Raw genomic sequence first — 20,976 nt, forward strand, 5'->3', positions numbered from 1 at the left:
CAGTCTGGGGGGGGGGAGCCACAGCATGGCTGGGCAACTGCACCATGGCTTTGAGGCAGGGAATGAAGTGCTGCCAGATGTTTGAAGTTCTGCCAGTCCCAGGTCCTTCTGACCCTGGTGCAGTTGCACTTCCTGGGTGGTTATATCTGTGTACCTCATAAATTGCTTGTGCTTTAGATTAGGAGAGGTTATTTACTCTCATTTGACTATTCCCACTTGAGTATTTAATCTCATTTGACCACTCTCACTTGAGTGGGATTTGAGTCTCCTCACTAGAGCTAAGCTGTTGATCTGCCAATTCATCCTTCAGCATCAGTGGAGAGGAAGAGTCATTTTGGAGGCACAGCTAATTCAACAGGCTTCAGAATGGGATGAATGTTCACCCAGTGGCCCTATTTTTCTCCTTTATCTATGAGAAGAGTCTCAGATAAATAGTTCATATTCCATCAGGTGAATAGAAGCACAGAATCAGATTATTTTTTAGTTTTGATAATTGTGGGGTAGCAGGGAGCTGTAAGCACTCTATGTCCACAAGATGAGCCTGCAACTATAATCAGTTTATACACTGTGGTAAAATCATGGGGAATGCATCATGGAAGAGAAAAAGAGGTTGTTTTCAGGTGTAGCATACAAAGAAGCAAAATTCCTTGGTATTTTCTTGTGGTGATGAATCATCTACCTAGTATTTAAACTGGTTTGAATCTAGTTCTGAGATTAGCCTTCAGGCAGCACTGGAACAGGGATAATTCACTTTCTGATTGCATCAAGTCTTTGTCGTCTACATAACTCCTCTTGAACTGAATGCAGTTGCTACAGCTGCATAAAGCACACAATGCTGGCATAAGGGTTCAAAATGTCCTCACATGCTGCCAGTACTCTTTGTGTTCAGGTGCCCTCATTTTGAGACAAAACTTCCACCCCCCAGATTGGTTATTTTTGAAAGCTTTAGTCAGACCTTATCTAAAGCCTGTTTGGCCAAGTTTTGATACAATGGCATTAAGAGAATCATCACTGTGCTATGCAGCTACAATCTGCTTTCAGCTGGCAAGATAAATCTGTTACCTTCTTTCTATTGCTTAGCTGTTGAGAGGATGGATCATAAAACAATGCAAGGTTATCAAGAGGTTCCTTAATCATTTGTCCTGGCCCCAGACACAGTGGTAATGCTGAAAATTTCCATTGGTATTTATGCAGCACTTGCCATGACAGTGTCTGTGACCCTAACTCAGAACAACATTCCTTATCAGAAGAATTCTTACACGTGTTTAGCTTTAAGCAGAGGTTTATGTCCTACTGCAGAGAAAGACTGTGAGGCTGGCACTTAAGGAAAGTAATCATGTGTAAAGCTTTCAGGATATATTTCCTGGGTCTGTGAGCATGCTTGAGTGCAGAGTGAAATGCAGGCAGATTGAGCAAAATATAAATTTCTATCAATTTTTATTTTTGCCTTCCCGTGCACACAAAGTATTATTCATCTGCATCAATGCAGATTGTTCATGCATCTGTTTTCTTAAATACAACCTCATTTATTTTTATGCTATAGGTCCTCAAATAAATTTAGGACCTTACCAGGCCTTTTTTTTTTACTGTTGTACTCCACATCTTTCCTCTGTTGTTCAAAATATCTCCAGGAGCTCTTGAAACACATCATTAATGCTGCTGAAAAGAGCAGCACGTGTCAAGGAAAAAGCAAAAGGAGTTCTTCAAAGGTGGGTTCTTCTGGCTTTCTTAGACATAATTTTGATTTATTTTTCCTAAGCAGGAAATCTAGGAGCTTGTCAAGGGTGGAGAAGCGATGCAAACTGCAGAGCTGCAGCCCCTGATAGGATGTGGTCAATACTAATACTCAAGAAAGAGCCCAGTTTGAACAGGGCAGGCTGTCTGTGGGATTGTGCATTTGTATGACATGATGCATAAGCCAAACATTGGGGAAATGAACACAGTGGCTGATTTTAGTCAGTGTCCAAGGTGGAAAAGGCCACTGAATGTATCACTGCTTTTTCTCTTGTTCCTTTCCAGTGCTGACTACTTTTATGGTTTTTCTGGCATCTGAGATTACTCGGAAGAAGATAGATAGCCCATTATGGTTTCTTTTGGAAGGACAAGAGTTGTAATTATCCAAAAATCACAATGGTAACTCGCGTTATCATTTCCTGATGATTGTTCATAGCCAAAATAGAGGAAAACAGATATTCCTCTTTGAATTGAAGAGTAATTTTGGAACAGATGAGAGGTCAGTGTTTTGAAAAACATGTGACTTCAGTAAATTAGGAATCTGGTTTTTATTTCGGGGTATGGGATCTGTTTTTTGATAAGGTACTTAGAAAAATTACACCAATAGCTGCAGAAAGCTGAGGAGATAAGAATGAACTACTTAAACCTGCTACTTTGATATTTGTTATTGCTAAATTCTGCTCAACCATTTCTCACAAGGAATAGCATTATGTCTTTGGTGGACTGTAGGGGTTTACATTGATGGGTATTGAAAGTTTAGGACATTTGGAGCTTTCCAGTGATATGGCTCCACAGGTAATTTTTTCATTTTGGGAGCATGGAAATGACATTACCATGATCCTTTCCCAAAGACCCCTTGTCTAATTTGTTTTTCTCCCAACTATTAATGTATATTTTAAGGTTTCTGGGGCTGGAGTTCATGACTTTGCTCCCTATGTGTAGCATGCCAAATGCAGTGAAGTCCTGCTCCACATCTTGGTTGCAACCATTACAACCAACAACTTCCACAATGGTGACAGCTCACCTCAGCTGACTACTAAAATCTGTGTCAATCTGCAGGAAAGTTGTATGAGGGCATGGAAGGGAAGAAAATGGATGTTCCTCTAGACTAGGAGGCTGAGCAGCTCAGCCTGAGATAAGTTTCACTGGACTCCCACCTAGCAGAATATGGGGAAAGCAGTGAAAATAGACAACATAAAAGCACAGTGGGATCTAAGCAGTTCAAGATGTTGAGAGCAGAGTGGAGAATGGGAAGGGAACCTGGAAGGAAGGGATGTAGTCATCAGGGAAAGACTGAGAAAGGGAGGTAGGGGTATCTGCAAAGTGGGAAACAGCATGTGCAGACGGCTACAGTCAGGGGAAGCAGTCAGTGGTTCTGTTCCTCTTTTGCTTTTTGTGAGGAGCTGGATCTCCCAGAAATGCCAGTGAAATGTCAGTCTGACATCTATGTATCTTTCCTCTGCTCTGTGGCTGAGTGGAGAGCTCCCCTCCTGTTCAAATGCTAGTTTTAACTGCTTCCCACTTGCTATCAAAGTGAGAGGGCATAAAGTCCTAAATCAAATGACAGGAAAGTTTGGGACTCTGTTGAATCTAACACCCTCCTCCAGTTTCATATTTTGAAAGATGTATTCACATTTCTATCCAAAGCTGCACTCTTCTAAGTAGGTCTTTTCAGTCAGCCACAGTATGTCTGTATCTAAACAGAGCTTGAATTTAAACAGTAGTAAATGAAAGAAGTCTCCAAACCTGCGTGGTGCCCTATGGAACTTCATCCATGGTATTATCTGAGACTGTAAGAGGTTCTGTGCTTTTATTTGGTGCTGTCCTTTTCAAAATAGTATGACCAGAACTGAATACTTTGGAAAGATTTCATGACAATGATCTACTTGGTGCAGCTGTGCTGTAGGAAGAGGATGGCCAGCAGAAGAAGTTCAGGCTGTAGGGCTTTGTCCTGCTGGTGGAGCTGATGCACCTTCTACACTTTTCATTTTTTAAGCTTTTACTTTTCAATGCTTTAAAGTTGTGGGCAGCCACCTCTGTGGTCAATATGTATTACAATGAGGATGTCTTTCTGGTGGCTTATCTAGCAAGCTTTTTGAACAAGGTTTTAGGTAAGAGCATTGTAGTAGTCTCAAATAAATCAAAAGAAACAAATAAGGGGCTTTTTACTGTTCCTGTTTTGACATTTAGCAAGATTGGAACAAAATTTGGTGCTTCTCTTCAGATGTTTTATATCCCAGATAGCTGTGTTGAGATATGTTTGACCAAAGATCTACCATACTGATACCTCTAGTGATCTGGTAAGCCTGGCCTGCCTGGTCATCCAGAAAAAAGACTTTCAGTGTGATTTCAAATGAATCATGCTCTAAAAGTATTTCTATTTCTCTGTCTTTGCTACAGAAGGAGATCAGGAGGGCAACCAGCTCATAAACAAAATAGATGTCCCCGCTGTAAAATCTATTTGAGATTCAGACCTCCCTTAGACACCAGCAGTGCCTTCAGCTCACCATCTTGCCTAGTGTCAGCAATGCCCAGAGACAATGACCATCCTTTATCTCTGTAGTGCTATTGTTATGGGAAAGGGCACCAGGAAATTCTGTACTGGATAGGGAATCCTGTAAAGAAGTTAAAAAGTCAGCTGTGAAATGCGTTCCCTCTGGGAAGAAGTCAAATATAAGAAGCAGGAATACAATTATTCTTGTGTTATCATGGTAGGCAACAGGCAATCCCATCAAGCTGCAGAGCTTGGATCAATGTTAGGAAACATGGTGAGAGAAGGGGCAACAGATTGACTTCAGGGCTGGATAGCTTAGGCAAGCTCATATTTTGCTCATCTAATAATCAGGACTTGGTTTAGTGGTGAACACAGTGGTGGTGTTGGGTTGATGGTTGGACTTGATGATCTTAGAGGTCTTTTCCAATATTAACAATTCTATGATTAATAAAACCTCTTGATACAGGAGTAAGAGAAATTGAGAAGCTAGTCATCCCAAACTGCTGACTTTTACAAGAAGTGAAGAGATATATCTTCCAAGTTCCAGAATGCTATCATCTCATTTTACAGGTTCTCTGTAAATTAAGTCTAGTTTAGAAGTGTTGGATGCTGATTCAGCCAGAGCATTCTTTTGTACCACAAAGACAGAAGAAAAAAGTTAGTGCTTAATAGAGTTCAGTTTTGATGTCTTTGGTCCCATTACCATGCCAGTTCTGGTCCTACACTTGCATGTTTTGCAAGAGCAAGGAGGCAGTTTGTGAATGGGAGTGAGCATAAGCTGTGGTTCTTAGAACAAATAAGTCTTGACGCATTGACCTCAAGCTGAATTTCAGCTTTCCTGGATCAGCAAAATTCTGGGTATCTTGTTTGTAAAACTGTCTAGAAATTCAGTTACTGGTGCTAAGTATTCACATTCCTACTGAGCTATTTGTTCATAAGTATTGAGATGGGGTTTCTTGTTTTTACCACATATGAAATGCATGAGAAATCATTCACCTATGAAGCAGCCAACTCTATAATGAAATATGGCAACTTGCTAAAGCACAATATAATGTTCTGTACGGGCATAAAAGGAGAGCAAACAACTTCTTCTGAGTTAACTACTTAAGGAATTTTAGGTCAGTGAAAGGTAATTACCCAAAAATTAACTTGGCCCAGATGCACAGGCTAACATCTGTATTGTTGCAAACTAAATGCCACAGATGTCTTTATAACAAGCAACAGATGCACTCAGTGCTTGGATTTCAGATCTCATCTAAAAATCTTCCTGTTAGAGGTGGCCCTTTCCCTCACTTCTTCCCCAGCCCTACGCAGAGCACTCGCTTACTACTGGCTCAGACTGCTGTCTGCTGCACACCTCACTGACAGCCTCTTGTACTACAGCTCTGCTTTAAAGAGATGGAATTTTATTTACAACAGCTGGCACTGCAGCCCTTTGTTTGCAAGTCAAAAAATACACTTCACTGTATGACCAGAGAGTACAGCTGAGAGAGCACCAGCCCACTGCAACACAGACATTTACAAAGATAACCTCTTACTTGTGTTGGAGACTGTTTTCAGCAGATCTGGTGAGTCAGTGGAAATAAATACTCAGTGCCTTGATAAAGGCACAAACACAGATGTCAGAAAGCAGCAGCCAAAGAAAGCACTATTGTTACAGGATGCTGAGAAATATGAAGTGTTAAACACTTATTTTTAAAGAGAATATTAACTTCAAACTGATGGTACAGGTCTTTGTAGGGAGGTTTCTCCAATGGAAACAGGGTGGTCGTGAGCATCACACAGGTAGAAAATGCGATGACAGCGCTAATGCTGCTGCACAGCCACAGCTCTGAGGCTGGACATGGGCAGGACCCAAGTGTAGTCATAATGGGAGATGCATCCTGCACTTAGCAGCATGTTGGATGATGTGCTTGCCTGCCATATGGATGGGTACTTGTACTTAGTGCAGCTTCCAGCTGCATCACCTGACCCTGCAGTGGTGTCTCGGCTTCAAGCAGAGTTTTGGCACCCGAGGTGGCTTGTTGCAGAGGCACATGGGCTGGGCTCACCAGCTGAACTGATCCAGGTTCCCTGTAGGGTGACCTGGGATTCCCTCTGGCACCACTGGCCAGCTCAGGCACTGCCGTGATGTGACCAGTGTCTGCCAGGGACACAGTAAAGTCTGCATTTGTCAAATACTCCTGAGGGCTGTGATGAAGAGGGTGAAGAAGTGGGCATCTCCCCTTCCCAATCTATGTGGGCACAAATCCTGCAGATAAGTCTGGTGCTGGGCACATTTAAGGCCTGGGGCAGCTCTGTGTGCTGCTGTTTTCCCAGGAACACTCAGATGTCCTCAGTGATGTGCTGCCCTTTGGTGCAAGTGTTCCACGCGCTGCCCTGGGGACAGGCTGTAAGTGCTGCCTTTCTGACCTCCCCCTTTCCTTCCAGAGGACATCTCTGTCAGCACTGGAGCGCTCAGAACAGCAGATCAGGAGAGCATCCAGCCTGGAAGAGCTGCTTCACATCACTCACTCTGAGGACTGGAAGCTGTGGAAATGCAGGCTAAAGCTGAAGAGCCTGGCCAACCTGGACTCCCGCTCTGCTTCACATCGCTCCACCAGATTTGCTGCTGCTTTCTATGATATTGACACACTGAAAGGTAGGTGCAGGTTTGTGGCCAAGTCTGAGCTCAGCTTCAAAGCCCCTCACTGATTCTTGTGCAGTAAACTGTGAAGGAGGTAAGGGATTTCCTAAAGTATACTCATACCAGAAACAACAGGGCATTTCTGGACAATTAGTTTGTATGAAAAAGTGTCAGACAACGGCCTGAGTACACCTCCCTGTCATGTGGCCAAATCAGGCTTATTTTCTCTGCATACTCTCCAAAGGGAAGATGTACTCCTCAGGGATTTGTCAGTACACAAAAGAGAAGTCAATGTACAAAAACCAGGTCAGAATGACTGGATGAGGGGCTGGAGAGCACCACTGTGCTACATCTCAGAACCTGCTTGCAGGCAGAAATGAATAAACTTTACTGCAGGCATAGAAATCCCTTTTTTTATTAGGTGTGCTCTGGTACAAGGCACTGCACCAGCAGCAGTGTCTGTGTGGGAATTGAGAGGAAGAAGGCATTGCCCTAACCTTGATCTGTTTGAAGAAGTTTCTCCAGAGAAAAGACCTCGAGGCAACCAACCAGAAACTAAAAGTGGAGAATCACAACCTACTCCTTCCATCTGGAACAAGTATGAATATTGCTCCTTGTAGCTGCGATGCTCAAGAGGCGCTACATATTCATGGATGAAAAAACAAAGGATCAGTTACTATATTTTGGTCCAGCAAATGGACATCCTACAGCAAAGCTAAACTCCAGCCTAATGAAGGACAGGCTGAGATAATCTTTGTTGTCTTTATCCTGCTGTGATATTATCATATCACTTTCCTTTTGGGAAATCACATATTACTGATCCTGTTCCAATACCACTTTTACAACAACCCCAGCCACATTCACACACCATTACTCAGCTAAATTATGCCTGAACAAAGGCCTTAAATTGCTTCTCTGAGCCACAACACAGAAATGTGTATACAAGTGCCTGTCTAAAGAGGATTTTCATATCACAGGCATGGCTTTTCACAGAAATTTTGTACAGAAAAGAAGTTAAAACAAATACACACATGAAGAACAATTAAGACAGCTTTTAATAGTTACAAACATTTTGCTTACATACCCTTGTAATTCTACTCAAAAACATTAAAAATCCATAGAGTTATTAGGAGTATCCAGAGTCAAGCGGTGTAATCCTCTACTCACTGTTGCTCATTTAGTGAACACCAACATTTCTGCAAAACTAAAACATCCCTTTTGTCAGAACAGCATGACAAAAGGAAATGTTATTAAATGTTACTGAGGCAGGGAACATTGAAACGGGCATTTTTCAATGGCAGAAGAGTGTAACTCAATATTTATAATGTAAATAATGTTCCAATAATAAGGTCACTATGACATTTAGCGTGCTGTGAATTATTTGAGATGGTCACAGGGCTGGAGCATCTCTCCTAAGAAGTCAGGCTAAGAGAGTTGGGGCTGTTCAGCCTGGAGAAGAGAAGGCTTCATGGAGATCTAATTGCAGCCTTCCAGTATCTAAGAGGGAATCTAAGCTGGTATCTCCAGCTGCAAGACAACTGGAGAGGGACTTTTCCCAAGGGCATGTAGTGAAGCTAAAAGAGGGTAAGTTTACATTAGATATTAGGTTGCCCAGAGAAGCTATGGATGACACATCCCTGCAAGTGTTCAGGGCCTGGCTGGATTGAATACTGAGCATCCTGGTCTAGAGGAAGGTGTTCCTGCCCACAGCAGAGGGGTTGGAATTTGATGATCTTTAAGGTCCCTTCCCAACTAAAATGTTCTGTGGTTCTCTTTTACTATGGTCATATTGATAAAGTTTTCTGCTTGGAGCAGCTATTAAGTTGCTTGCTATTTTCCCTTTGAAAGTCTAAATTCAGACACAGAGATGTCAGCTTTCTCATTAAAAGTCAAGGTGCTGAAATTCAAGTTAAAAAAAGCCCATTGGGGCTGGCCATTCTTCCATTCAAAGTGGAATTATCCCAGGACAGCAAGTACTTTTGTTCTAATATATTGATATGTTCAATGTACTAAAGCTCCTTTTAAAAAGCCACAAACCCATAAGCATGTCTTTCTCTCCCACACCCTTTCCAGTCATTAAACAGTGACCTTTCTGCCAAGTGCATCTGTTTTGTTTTAATAAAATGTTTTGATGAGAAGGCTGGGTCAAGACTTATCATTGTTTCACTAGAGTATCTTCCACAGCACTCCAGACTCCATCAGGGAAAATTCAGGACTTTGTTCCTCCTTTCTAAAGCTTTAACAATGAATGCCCTGAAAGTTTGTGTCACTTCATCTAACCACAGTCTCCCCTGAGCTGCTCAGCCACTAAGGACTGCAGCTCTTTCAAGCTGCAGACTGTATCACAGACAAATTTCTCAGAACCTGCTGTGTGCTTGGTCTCAGAAATGACCAGGGTGACAAGATGAACAAGATGTGACACTCGGTTGCTTGGCAGCCAGTTCCTGTAGCAGCTCTTCTGCTAAAGAAGTGGTTAATAAAGTGAGGATGTGTGCAGCTGGAAAGGTCATCACTGCTTGTGCTCATTGAAGTGACATCTGAAGTGATTACATGCGCATACATTAATGAGTTTGGCAAACACTTTATCTTCTATTTTAATGTTAGGATTAGATTGGTGTTTGGATAGAACTAACATTACTCTAGAAAATTCTATTAATTTTAACGATTATCCTTCTCTTAATTTATGCCTCTTCTTCAAAATTCAGACATCAAACTCTTATTTCTTGTACTCTCTGCATCACTGAAAAATGGAGCAAATCAACCGTGTTTTGTTCCTGAAAATGGAACATTTTCAGGAATAAACAAAATTGTTTAAATATACAAAGTCAGTTGAAGAAAGAGTTAAAAATAACAAAAGGAAAGTCAGGAATGAGAAAAACAGATCTTCACCTGAAGGTGAGGTATAGCTTGTAGGTTAAAAGTATTCCAAGGTTTCTTTTTTCTCAGAACTTCTCTGTAAATGTAGGAACTGCTTTTACAATAGTAGGGAGGTAGACTGAGCTGGAAGAGAGAGCATAATAGTTTAAAAGTTGCTTTTCATCTTTCACAAGCCTGATGTAAGGGGTAAAGAAGAAAAATGTTTTTCATCATTTTAAGAAGAACTTAAAGCATAAGCATTGATGACTCATGAGCAATTCCATAACTTGAATCAAGTAAGCAAAAGGCAAAAAAAGGAGAGCCACCTCTTGAGAAAACTCAAGACTGTATTATGTCTATTAGGTAAATGTCACTTTTTTCTCTGTCTGGCTCAGGTAGTTAATGCATTATTCCTTCTCACAGCCAGAATTTGACAAATCAGTCAAGCCTAGTCTACTAGTCTACAGCAATTCAGAATTTGAAAGATGCCACGGTGTTCTGAATAGACGACTCACACTTGAATTCATATTCCTGTTATTCAGCCTGAACCCCCTGGTGGTACTGAGGTGTGAGACTGTTTGTCTTGGATTTCACTGGGCATTTTGGAAACTGTGCTCTCTGGCTGACATCCACCAGGAGTACTCAAAGCCTCTGACCAGAATCTGGTAATCATTAATGTGCTTTTGCACTAAGGCCCAGGCCCTGCTGAGTCCATGGTGGGGTGTGCTCAGAGAGAGGATAAAGTGACAATAGGAAAGGCTACCCAGGAGCAAAGGGGAACAGGGTGTGGGGGCAGCTTGGCCAGAGAGACACTGTGGAGCTGGGAACTCTCAGCTAAGGGAAATCAATGCAGCTCTACCTGATCTGCAGCAATTAGAAGAAATTTTGCTCATTTGCATTGAAAGCTGAAGGCAGATAAATGCAGCAACCTCTCTGCCAGTGCAGCTGGTGTAAGTTACTGGGATAATTTTGCACTCAGAGTCCCTCTGGTCCTTAGATTGATCCAAATAGGTGCAAATTGATCCAAGTAAGTGCAAATGGCCTGCCAGCACTTCATTTTTATTTATATAATGCTTCTGCTTCACTAATCAAGAGGTTTAGATTTGCCATGATTGTTCATAAAAATGCTGTTTTCTCCAGTCATAGATGAAGAATGGCAAAAGACTCAGTGTGTGCCAAGGGAAACCTGTGTGGAAGTTGCCAAAGAACTGGGTACAACAACCAACAAATTTTTCAAGCCTCCCTGTGTGAATGTGTTCAGATGTGGAGGCTGCTGCAACGAGGAGAGTCTCAGCTGCATGAATACAAGTACAACTTACGTGTCAAAAACGGTAAATGAGGCTATTCATCTGTTTTCTTTTTACCCTGGCTCACCAAAAAGGGAGGGGAAGGAGGATGTTTGGTTTCTGAGATCCTGTTATGAAAGATCTGTCTGCACTATCATAACAAACAGAAGAATTAATTCTTTATCCATGTGGAGTGAATGCAGGAGAGTGCAATAGCATTTTACATTCATGTTGCATTATTAAAAATTGTTTATATATGTGTAGAGATGGAAAATCAGGTCCTGAGAAAGTGACTGCAGGCTCATGATGATCAGAAGTTAAATCCTTCTTTTATATAGTCACTTGGACTGGGGACCCCTTGAGATCATTGTTTCCTGGGAATCCTCTGTAGCCAAGGTTTAACCCCAGGAAATTTTGTTGTGTTGGGTCGCTGCATTTCAATTTCTCATCCGTGCCAAGAAGGCTGGCTAGCAATTTTGGATGTGCAATTTTGCAGGCCAAAAAAGGAGACATATTCATCAGGAGAGACCAGATGCTTTTAATTAGCATGCCTCAGGATCTGAATGTCCCAGTTCACACATGGGTGCAACAGGCGATACCCGAGTTTTAATGACCAGTCCCAGAAACTGAGCACAGAGTAGCCAGACAGATTCTTTCTGTAGACTCCCACTAGAGGCTATGTACAGAGATATCTTGCTCCAGTGGGTGACTGAGCAGAGCTCCAACTTTAGTACTGTCAATCCACTCCGTGGCTGAAACCATCCGCCATTCATCAGCAATCTGGTCTAGTGGGTGGCCCCCCTGCCCATGGGAGGGGGTAGGGGGTTGGAACTGATCTTTAAGGTCCCTTCCAACTAAGCCTTTCTGTGATTCTATGATTCATACCCACTGATGAAGCACATGACACTGGTCCTCTTTGATAAACCATGACCTTGTGCATTCCTATTTCACTTGGCGTAATAAATGAAATTCTACTTATGAAAAAGTCTTTTCTTTAAATCGTAATAAAGATCAAGGGCAATTGTTTCAAAAAGAAAATTGAAGCCCTTATGGGGAACAGGTCCAATTCGCTTCTGTATTTATTTTGTGTTTGTTGGAAAGTAATTCCACTGTGTCTGGTTGTACTGGAATATAGCTGGAGTTAAATAAATCAGGGCCTGTCCTTCTTGCGTCAATGCTCATTAGTTGCTTTCATTCCACACCAGAAAGAGAAAGCTGTTATGAGCTGTTGGCCACACACAAAAGACATCTGATCAGCTCAGGGAGCTAGGTCAGGCTAAGAAGTATTTATTTATTTATGTGTTTTTTGAGCAGCAGTTCATAAGTTTGTTGAAAAACTGCAATTTTGCAGAGTGTAACATTCCTTTAGCATCCTTCAAAATAAGCATTCCCTCCAAAGTCCCCAGCTAAGTTCCATTTCTGGATACACTACCATCAGTCCAGATTTATTCATCTAATGGAATTATTCCCATATTTCCATATTAGTGAGAGGATTTTTTTCCCTTGGTATAAAATATTGATTGGAGGATATTGGTGCCACCTAAAGTTAGACACTGCAACACTTAATGCCTAAGCAGTCTGCTTAGGAATACTCAGTCCCTGCAGGTGGATGCAACTTTAAGCCAGGACATGCTGGCACACAAAGATGTGCCCAATGCTTTGGTTTCCATGGGAAGGAAGCTGGTTTGAGGGGCAGAGGGAGTGTGGATCCCTTCAATAGCTCCTACACAGAGCTGCCCAAGGAATCAGAGCCTCATCAGGCCTACTCAGAGATCACTCAGCAATCTGGATGCACTGAAAGCAGGCTGCTTGGCTCCTTCAGCTCCTGCTGTAGTCAACAGAGACACAGTTCCGAGATGATTCCCTGCAGAAACCCAGCTGAAGCAGAATGAACTTTCCCCTATTCACTCCTGTTTCTTCCCTCTCCGAGGAGACTGTGGGGGTTAAGTTAGGTCCCTAAAGATGCATACTGTGATTTTACCCAAGGACAGTTAAATAGGTCTCTGTAAGTAGTAGAGATTCAACTGATCGTACAACCAAAACCAAAGTTCTCAACACCTACCTCTTTCCCATTTGGCCCTAGCATCCCAAAGAGGTTTCTGTGTTTGCTTGCCAAAGATTTTGAGTTTTGGATGTTTAATATCTGTAATACAGCACTAGGATGCCCATTTTGGCAAGTTCCTAGCTTGGTGGGCATTGCTTACTCTTCAAAACCCTCAGTGCACTTCTGCTCATTTAAATTTATAGTAACTATCTCTACATAAGAGCAAGGGTGGGGAAAATGGTGGAAAGGAATACAAGATTTTTCTTTAAAATTGTAATTATTAATTAATAATTAACTGTAGAATGGAAACTGAAAAATAAATGTTATTTTCGCCATCTAGCTCTTTGAGATCTCGGTTCCCTTGACAAGTGTTCCTGAGCCTGTGCCCATCAAAATTGCCAATCACACGGCCTGTAAGTGCACATCAAACACCCAGCACCAGCAGTACACCATCATACGAAGATCTGTCCAGTACCCAGAGGAAGATGGGTAAGTTCCCTCATTTGCAAACTTCTACACACTTTGAAATTGTTTTGTCCTGATTTGCATGCTATAATGGTCCATTCTCTTTCTGTTATCCCAACAGTTTTTTGATTATCTTTTGACTTGATTATCACTCAGGGTTAGAAAGTTCACCCAAACCATGTCAATTTTAAGTGTATGGTCATCAGAACAAACTGATGGCCAGTTCAGCAGCATCTGGAGTCACTAAGATATTTAGGTTCTTGAGCAGGAACTCCAAGTGCTCATATTGGCACTATGCTCCACTGGAGCTATTTGAGAATGTGTGCATAGACATTTTCAGCCTGACACAGGAGCTCTGCTTGTGCATTATTTAGCCAGGGCACACTGAGTTCTGTGCTCAAGCTAAAGCCCTCTGTCACACTTTATGGCACGTTGGGTCAGAATCAATGTGAATCTTGGCTTTTCACTCTTTGATCCAGTCTTGGTTTGGATCTGTTGGGCTCATGGATGGGGAGAAAAGTGACCTCACATCTCACTCCAAAATGTGGCACAAAATACAAGTACTCCTGGGTGAGAAAAGGCCACATAAATAAACAAAGACTCTAGAAACTCAACTAGCTTGAGTGACTCACTAGAAGTCATCTTGAAAATCTCTGTCAAGCCTTGCATTTGGTCTCCATCACTGCCCCCAAGTTGGACATTGGGATGGTGAGAGGTGTCATTTCAGCAAAGCCACTCCAGCCCTCCCTCAGCCTGCTGGCCACTCTGAATCCTCTTTCTTGACAAATACAGAAGAACCTCAGTCTTTTTTCAGTTTGTGAGTTTCCCTCCCAGAGCAAAGGGCCTGAAAGTGAATCTGTTCCTCTGACACTGAAATAATCCTCTGCGCATCCATGAGCATGGGCAAATTAAACTGGAACTGAACCTCTTGGCAGCATGGCAAAATTCAGTAAAGTTACACAACATGAATAGTGCAGGACAAAGACCACCCTGCCTGGGGTAAAGCTGTTTTATGGAAAAGTGGAGCTGCAAAACTGTAGCTTTTTCCTAGAAATAGGTGCTAAACTTCCTTCCTTTGTTGCTGGGAGCCAGAGAGCTCCCCCCTGTCATCAGGACCACCCAGACCCCGTTCCTTCTGTTTGCAGCAGTAATGCACACTGTAATGCCAGGCCTTCACGCGGGATAGGGGGCAAATCCAGCACACCAGCAGCTCATTTTGCCAAATGGTTACTCTGATGCCCCTAATTATCTTTTTTAAATTCCTATCTCAATTTCTTTTTCTTCTAGATGCCCCTTTACCAACAAATTTTGCCATAATGGATGGATCTGGGATAGTGACAAATGTGAATGTGTTATAGACACACAGCACTCCAACAGACGAGAAGGTAAAGATGGAATGACACTTTTGCATACTCTCTCCAAGCTCTTTGTCTCTCATTCTGGTCTTCTCAGTTTTTTTACATTGAGAGAGTTAAAGTTTTTATTCCACATCTGTAGATAGACTTGGATTATGGTATGGAAACTCACCTGAAAATAAACACACATATGTGCTTCCCCACATCTCATGTGTTTTTTTTTGCTTGGATGTTTTACTCTCTCTGTATCAGCAACCTGAGTAGGACATAGGAAAGTATTTATAAGATTTTGTGAAGTAGGCACCCTGTGCAAATTTTTATTTCACATGTGCCTTAAATTGTATGATGGGCATTAGGAAATCTTCTCAACTGTAGAAAAAATGCCCTAGAATACATTGTATGGGGCAGATACTATTTTTTTTATTATTATTTTGTTTTTAGTTCTTAAGAAAAGAATTAGAAGTAATAAGCAATAAGATGACAAAATCAGTCCTGCACATTAGCTGTAGTCAGTGCAAAAAGTTATATAACCTTTCAAAATATTTGAGTACTTTTAATAATAATCTCAAATTATATAGGAATCTTTCAAACTGATATACCCTACAAACTAGGGAGTATGTATGTATACTTCTTCAGCTCTGTGGAAGGAAATGAAAGAGGATACAATTTGTAGAAGAATAGTAACTGCCTTTCTTCCTCTGCTTCTCCTGTAAAATTTTAATTTGTCAATGAAAATTTCAGGAAATATTCTGGGTGATAATTGTGTAAGTCTAAACGTACTTACTAGCAATAAATATTAAGAGAAATAAAATTTTCTCCAGGTCCTGTGTAAAGTTTTTAAAAATTGTTTTTCTCAGGAAATTTTATTGGTCAAAATAACACAATCATAGCACTAGAGGAAACAGACAGTGAAGGAAACCTTGACTTTGTGCTTTAAGCTACATTCAGCAAGAGAAAGAATAAACCACTCAAGACAAAAATAAATTAATCTGGTGAGCAACTCCTAGACTAGCAAACTAAAATAAAACTAAAGAACCTCATAAACTGGTCTATTGATTGCAGTCTCCTAATGTTAATAAGCAAGAAATAATTTGCATAGTGGTTTCTGTTGGATCTTTTCTCACTCTGGATAAGATCCTCTGCCCATCAGGTTAGGCAGTCAAACACAAGTTAGACTTTTCAGTCCAAAAAAGATTAGTACTCTATTTTAGACTGAGTCTTTTGTATAGTCAGCTTGGAGCATTAAAATCTGTGGCTTGCAACAAAGGCAATTATAGCCTTTGTTGACATACACTCAATACTTCCTCAGAAAAAATATCATTCTCTGAAGTACATTGTGTTTGGCAAGTGGCTGGGACAAAATAACTTAAAATCTGTCTTTGATGTTGGAACAAAGTGAGATTGAAACACTCAACACCACTTCACACATGCCAGGTTTTATCACCCAAAGGAAAGGGTTTGTCTTCCAAGAATTTTGGGCAGACTCCCTCCTTGCTTTCAATAGGCCTTAGGTTTTATTCTGTTGAGATATTGGTTTTTCATCATTGAGTAAATAATAATGAAAGTTTCTTTCAAGTAAGGTGCAAGCCTTTGCTGGCCACTGAGATCAGGGATCAGATGGCAGAGGTGCAGGTTACATTTCACATTCCATAGGTTATATCCAAGAGCTAATTGTAAAGCTACGGGAAATTACCTTCCAACGACACCTTATATGCCATGACCTTTAACCAGGGATGTGCTGCTTGCATTTTAATAAAGCTTTCACAAAATGTGTTCCCTTTTTGCTAGGATTAGCTTCATATTGTACTCCAGATGTGCATTTTCAGGGAAGATATTAGACAGTGAGTTGTCTTGGCTGTTCTGGCTTTTTTTCTGAAACGAAGTATTTTCTTTCATCTTTGACAAATACGAATGTGCTCCTTGTTGAAGTGCTAGGCCAGCTTGCCCCCTAGTAGACACAGCATTACTGCTTAAAAACTTCTGCAGTGACTGTGTAGTGAAGTACACATGTGATGGGTGTGGTAGTTTGCATGGATTTGCCTTTTTGTCACGGGTAGACTAAATCCTTTTTGAGATTATATTTTAAAACTGGCTGTCCAGTAAATATTTGTGCATTCCAAAGCATAACACTAGGCTCTTGCAATATACCTCACCCAAAATTTTTTTGTGCTAAGTTCAACCCACAAGAAATAGCAGTATTAGAATAAAGTGGAATAATCAGCGCAATCTTCTCGAGTCCTTTTCTGCACAGGAAGTTGCAACAGAAATTGTGAAGTCTAGAATCCATCAGAAAGTACATGTGTGAGTCCTAATGAATACAGAACATACAGAGTCTCTTCAAAAGCAGGATTTAGTCCTGTAAAGCTTACTGCTAAATGATGTATGTGCTATTGCAGGACTCCCTTCTCTTGCTGAGCTGGCTATGTGTGGACAACATATGGAATTTGATGAAGAAAATTGTGAATGCATCTGTAGACATAAGTGTCCCACAGATTTCTTTCAAAGTAAAGAGAACTGCAGCTGCTATTTGTGTAGGGAGAGCCAGGAGAGCTGTGCTCTAAAACACAAGATATTTCATGCTGAAACCTGCAGGTAAGTGATCCTTGCCATTCAGTGTCTACACTGCAAGAACTAAATTAGAGATGCAAGTGCTTAATTGGCTGGGAGGTCCACTTGGGATAAAATACCTTGCTGAAGTTAGGAAGATGATATTAGTACTACTGCTACTACTACTACTACTACTACTACTACTACTACTACTACTACTACTACTACTAATTTATTAATAATAATATTTTATTATATTTACAATACTTATAGTATAAAAGGAGTCTAAGGTTTGTTTGTATTTTTAAGAAATCTGGACAAGGCCATTATTCAAGTGTCAATACGTACTACCTTTTTTTTTTTTGCTAATTTTTAGGGAATGATGATTAAAACTCTACTACAACTGGTATTAGTTTTTGCAATGAGATACAGAGTCTTGTAGGTAGGCAGATCCCATCCTGTGCCAGCTGTTCTCTGTGCCAGCTGAAGGCAATCTCATGGATGGTTAGGGACAAAGGCTCCCTAAATTTGCACACAGAGCACACAGCACATTCCTTATCCAGTTTGTCCTCAGAGCAAGTAATTTTCTAAACCTAATGCAATTTTGTACACATATAAATCTACTCAACCAGCTCTGACTCCACTGAGAAGCAGGAAAATGGTATTGGGGCTACTACACTCCATGAATTTCCCTAATCTGTATTATTAGTTTTGAGGAATCTAGTCAACCAGCTCTGACTCCACTGAGAAGCAGGAAAATGGTTCTGGGGCTACTATGCTCCATGAATTTCCCTAATCTGTTTGTATTATTAGTTTTGAGGTTTCTGTGTCAAATCTCAGATAGAAAATGCCCTCATGGATTAGTTACATTTTAAATTTTTCAGAAAGCTTTGGTCCCATGTAGAGGCCCAGGAGCATGCAGTAGCTTAGTCTCAAAGTTTATATAAGGATAGTCAGCATCCAGTTTCCCTGGGTACCTTGGCCGAGCTGTAGCTCACTGAGTGGTCACCCACAGGGTTTAACACCCAGTGACTTCATATTCATTCACAGGGAAGATGCTGTGGAAGAATTAACATTTGCATCTTCAGGTTCAGCTTTGAAAACAAGGACAAACACAAAGTAGTTGGCAAGTATAAAAATAGCTAAAACAATTAACAGAGCTAAAAATGAGCATGAAAAAAAAAGGTTATTCATATGTTTCAGGTGGGAGGGGAGCAATGTAATCATTTGTTTACATGAATTTGGCTTTTAGAAATTCCTGTAACCTGGACACAGGACCTTAATGCCAGACTTCCATGCAGTATTTCTGGAGGAGCAAAGCTGAACCATGAAATGAGATCAGCTGCTTTGCAAAGTCCAAGGGCAGCACTTTCCAGTGCTAACCCTCAGGACTTCACTGGTCTCAAGAAAGGAAAGCATGACTTAAGTTGTGAATCTGGACAAATGGACCACCGCAAGATGTTGCTGTAGACAGAAATTGTGAGCAGCAAATTCTTGTCTCCCTCTCTTGTAGGATGTCAACATCTTTCCAAACAGTGTGTAGGGAGCATTGCAGTGTTCAATGATGAAAAAGTTGAGGAATGTGACAGTGAAGCATTTTCATATTAAAATGCTTTTCTCTTTTGTGTTCTTTCTCCTTAATCAAACAGTTGTGAAGACAGATGTCCATCCCAACCCAGAACATGCCCAACTGCCAAACCAGTCTGTTCCAGGCACTGTCGCTGTCCAAAGGAGAAGAGAGGTTCTCATGGGTCCCAAAGCAGAGAAACTCCTTGACTGAGCTTCCCCTATTCTTTGAAAATCCACTGCTTCGCAAAGTAGCTGTCACTGACTTTCAAACAATAGTAAACATGAACATCTTCCACATTAATAGCAGAAGAATTAATCCAGTCTGCATTTATTTATTAGAGTAATCACTAAATGCAAGTGAATCCTCTGGGACACTGGTTATTGTTCTCTAAGAGGTAACAACAGCTGATGAATTTCTGTCTGCATGGAAGAAAGATTGGAAAGTATCAGTTCAATGTTACATTATGGAAGATGAAACTGTGTATTGGAAATAGAGTCACAGTCTCCAGCCAGTCTTTCAGAAATTGAGACTTGATAATCTTAGCCTCTGAATCCTTAGCTAATGCAGCTCCTGGGTAAAACTTTCTTCAGAAATTCAGTGTACAGGATTTGGCTTCTAATAGGTTCAGCACTGAGTTATTTGATCTACTGTTCAGCTTTGATTATCATTTTGTGTTTATTGTACAACTACTGTCAGATGTGCCATATTTAAGTGTATATAAGAAAATAAATACATCAGTTATTCGAGTGGATTTGATTTTTCTCTGTTATTTTAAAACTCTGCCAAACAAAAGGAAAATAAGAAAAACCCCATAGCCATTTCAAGTACAGTTTTCTTACATTTGTTCCACCGGGATTGGATCCTGCCCAAACACAGGTCAAAACAAGGTCACTTGACCCAATATTTTCAGTAAAAAAGAAGCATTTTTCCCATGTCTGCTTGACAGCATGTGTGATTTATTTATTTGTTCCTGGTGTAGTGTGTTAATCTTCCTAAGGGGATAACAGCACTCTAGTACTGATCCTTCAGTGATTTTTTGGAAAAGCACTGTTCACTAGAAGAAGGTTTTCCTTTTAGCCTACCACACAACGAAAATATCTCCTTTGCACTGAAATTCCTCTCCCCAGTGTGAGGCCTGAGTAACAGTGCTTTAACCAGATCAGAAAAGGGCAGTACTATTTTCTGAGCCACTGAAGTCTGCTTGTGAGCTAGTCCAGAGAAAATATTATGAGCAATAATCCTGAACTGGAAGTGATAGTCTTGACATTGGTATGATTTTTTCCCAGTTGCTGAATTCTCCAATTCTACACTGCACTGTGAACAAAGGGAATAGAGTATATGAAACAAAAGCTACAGAGATGGAAGGTTGGACACAACACAGGGAACAGGAAATGGATTTCTGATTTGCAACTAAGATTTTTTTTATTCATATAAGAAAACCAGATTGCTTTATAGTGAAATTAGAAGCAAATCCTGTAAGATTGATTGAATGGTTGGACAAAGCACCAAACAATTTAACATGCCTTTAGTCTCAGTAAGGCATTTAGGATTTGATCCTGAGTGTTGAGAGTGTTTCCTAAGCCAGCTGGGACCTAGGTCTGTGCAAACATACCTGCAGGCTGTTTGTGCTGCCTGCCCTGTGAGCTGGCCTGGGATCCTGTGACCTGTGAGCATCCTGGGGGAGCCCCTGCAGCAGGGTTACCCCAGGCTGCACTGGGCTCCTGCTTGTGGGTGCCCCTCCAGAGAGAAGGACATGTGCCACCAGCATGAACTCTGCATGGACAAGAAGGGGAAGGCAATCTCAGTGCAGCACCAGGTGAAGCAGCCTGGCACCACAAGCACACCCTTACGTCTCTCCTGCTCCTCCAAGAAGGTCTAAATTCAAACACCTGTGTGATGGTGAGATCCCTGAGCTCCACAGGGGAGTAGAAGGAGTGAGTGAACTTCCCCCCATCACTTCTCCTCTATCTCATCTGGGGGCACCCTGACCAAATGGCTG

The 20,976-nt window shown here is 41.2% G+C and overlaps 1 protein-coding gene across 1 annotated transcript in view; it reads left to right on the top strand.

The window, feature by feature from the left end:
• VEGFD (vascular endothelial growth factor D) overlaps window positions 1–19,728 on the top strand; it is a 36,607-nt gene extending 16,879 nt beyond the window's left edge. Inside the window, exons 2-7 of the mRNA XM_005426165.3 lie at window positions 6,659–6,869; window positions 10,851–11,041; window positions 13,381–13,529; window positions 14,793–14,890; window positions 17,257–17,452; window positions 19,057–19,728. Coding sequence (XP_005426222.1) covers window positions 6,659–6,869; window positions 10,851–11,041; window positions 13,381–13,529; window positions 14,793–14,890; window positions 17,257–17,452; window positions 19,057–19,183 — 972 coding nt within the window. The 3' untranslated portion in view covers window positions 19,184–19,728. The remainder of the gene's footprint in view (window positions 1–6,658; window positions 6,870–10,850; window positions 11,042–13,380; window positions 13,530–14,792; window positions 14,891–17,256; window positions 17,453–19,056) is intronic.
• Window positions 19,729–20,976: the final 1,248 nt, after the last annotated feature.

The sequence above is a fragment of the Geospiza fortis genome, unplaced genomic scaffold (genome assembly GCF_000277835.1).
Source record: "Geospiza fortis unplaced genomic scaffold, GeoFor_1.0 scaffold285, whole genome shotgun sequence".
NCBI classification, from domain to species: domain Eukaryota; kingdom Metazoa; phylum Chordata; class Aves; order Passeriformes; family Thraupidae; genus Geospiza; species Geospiza fortis.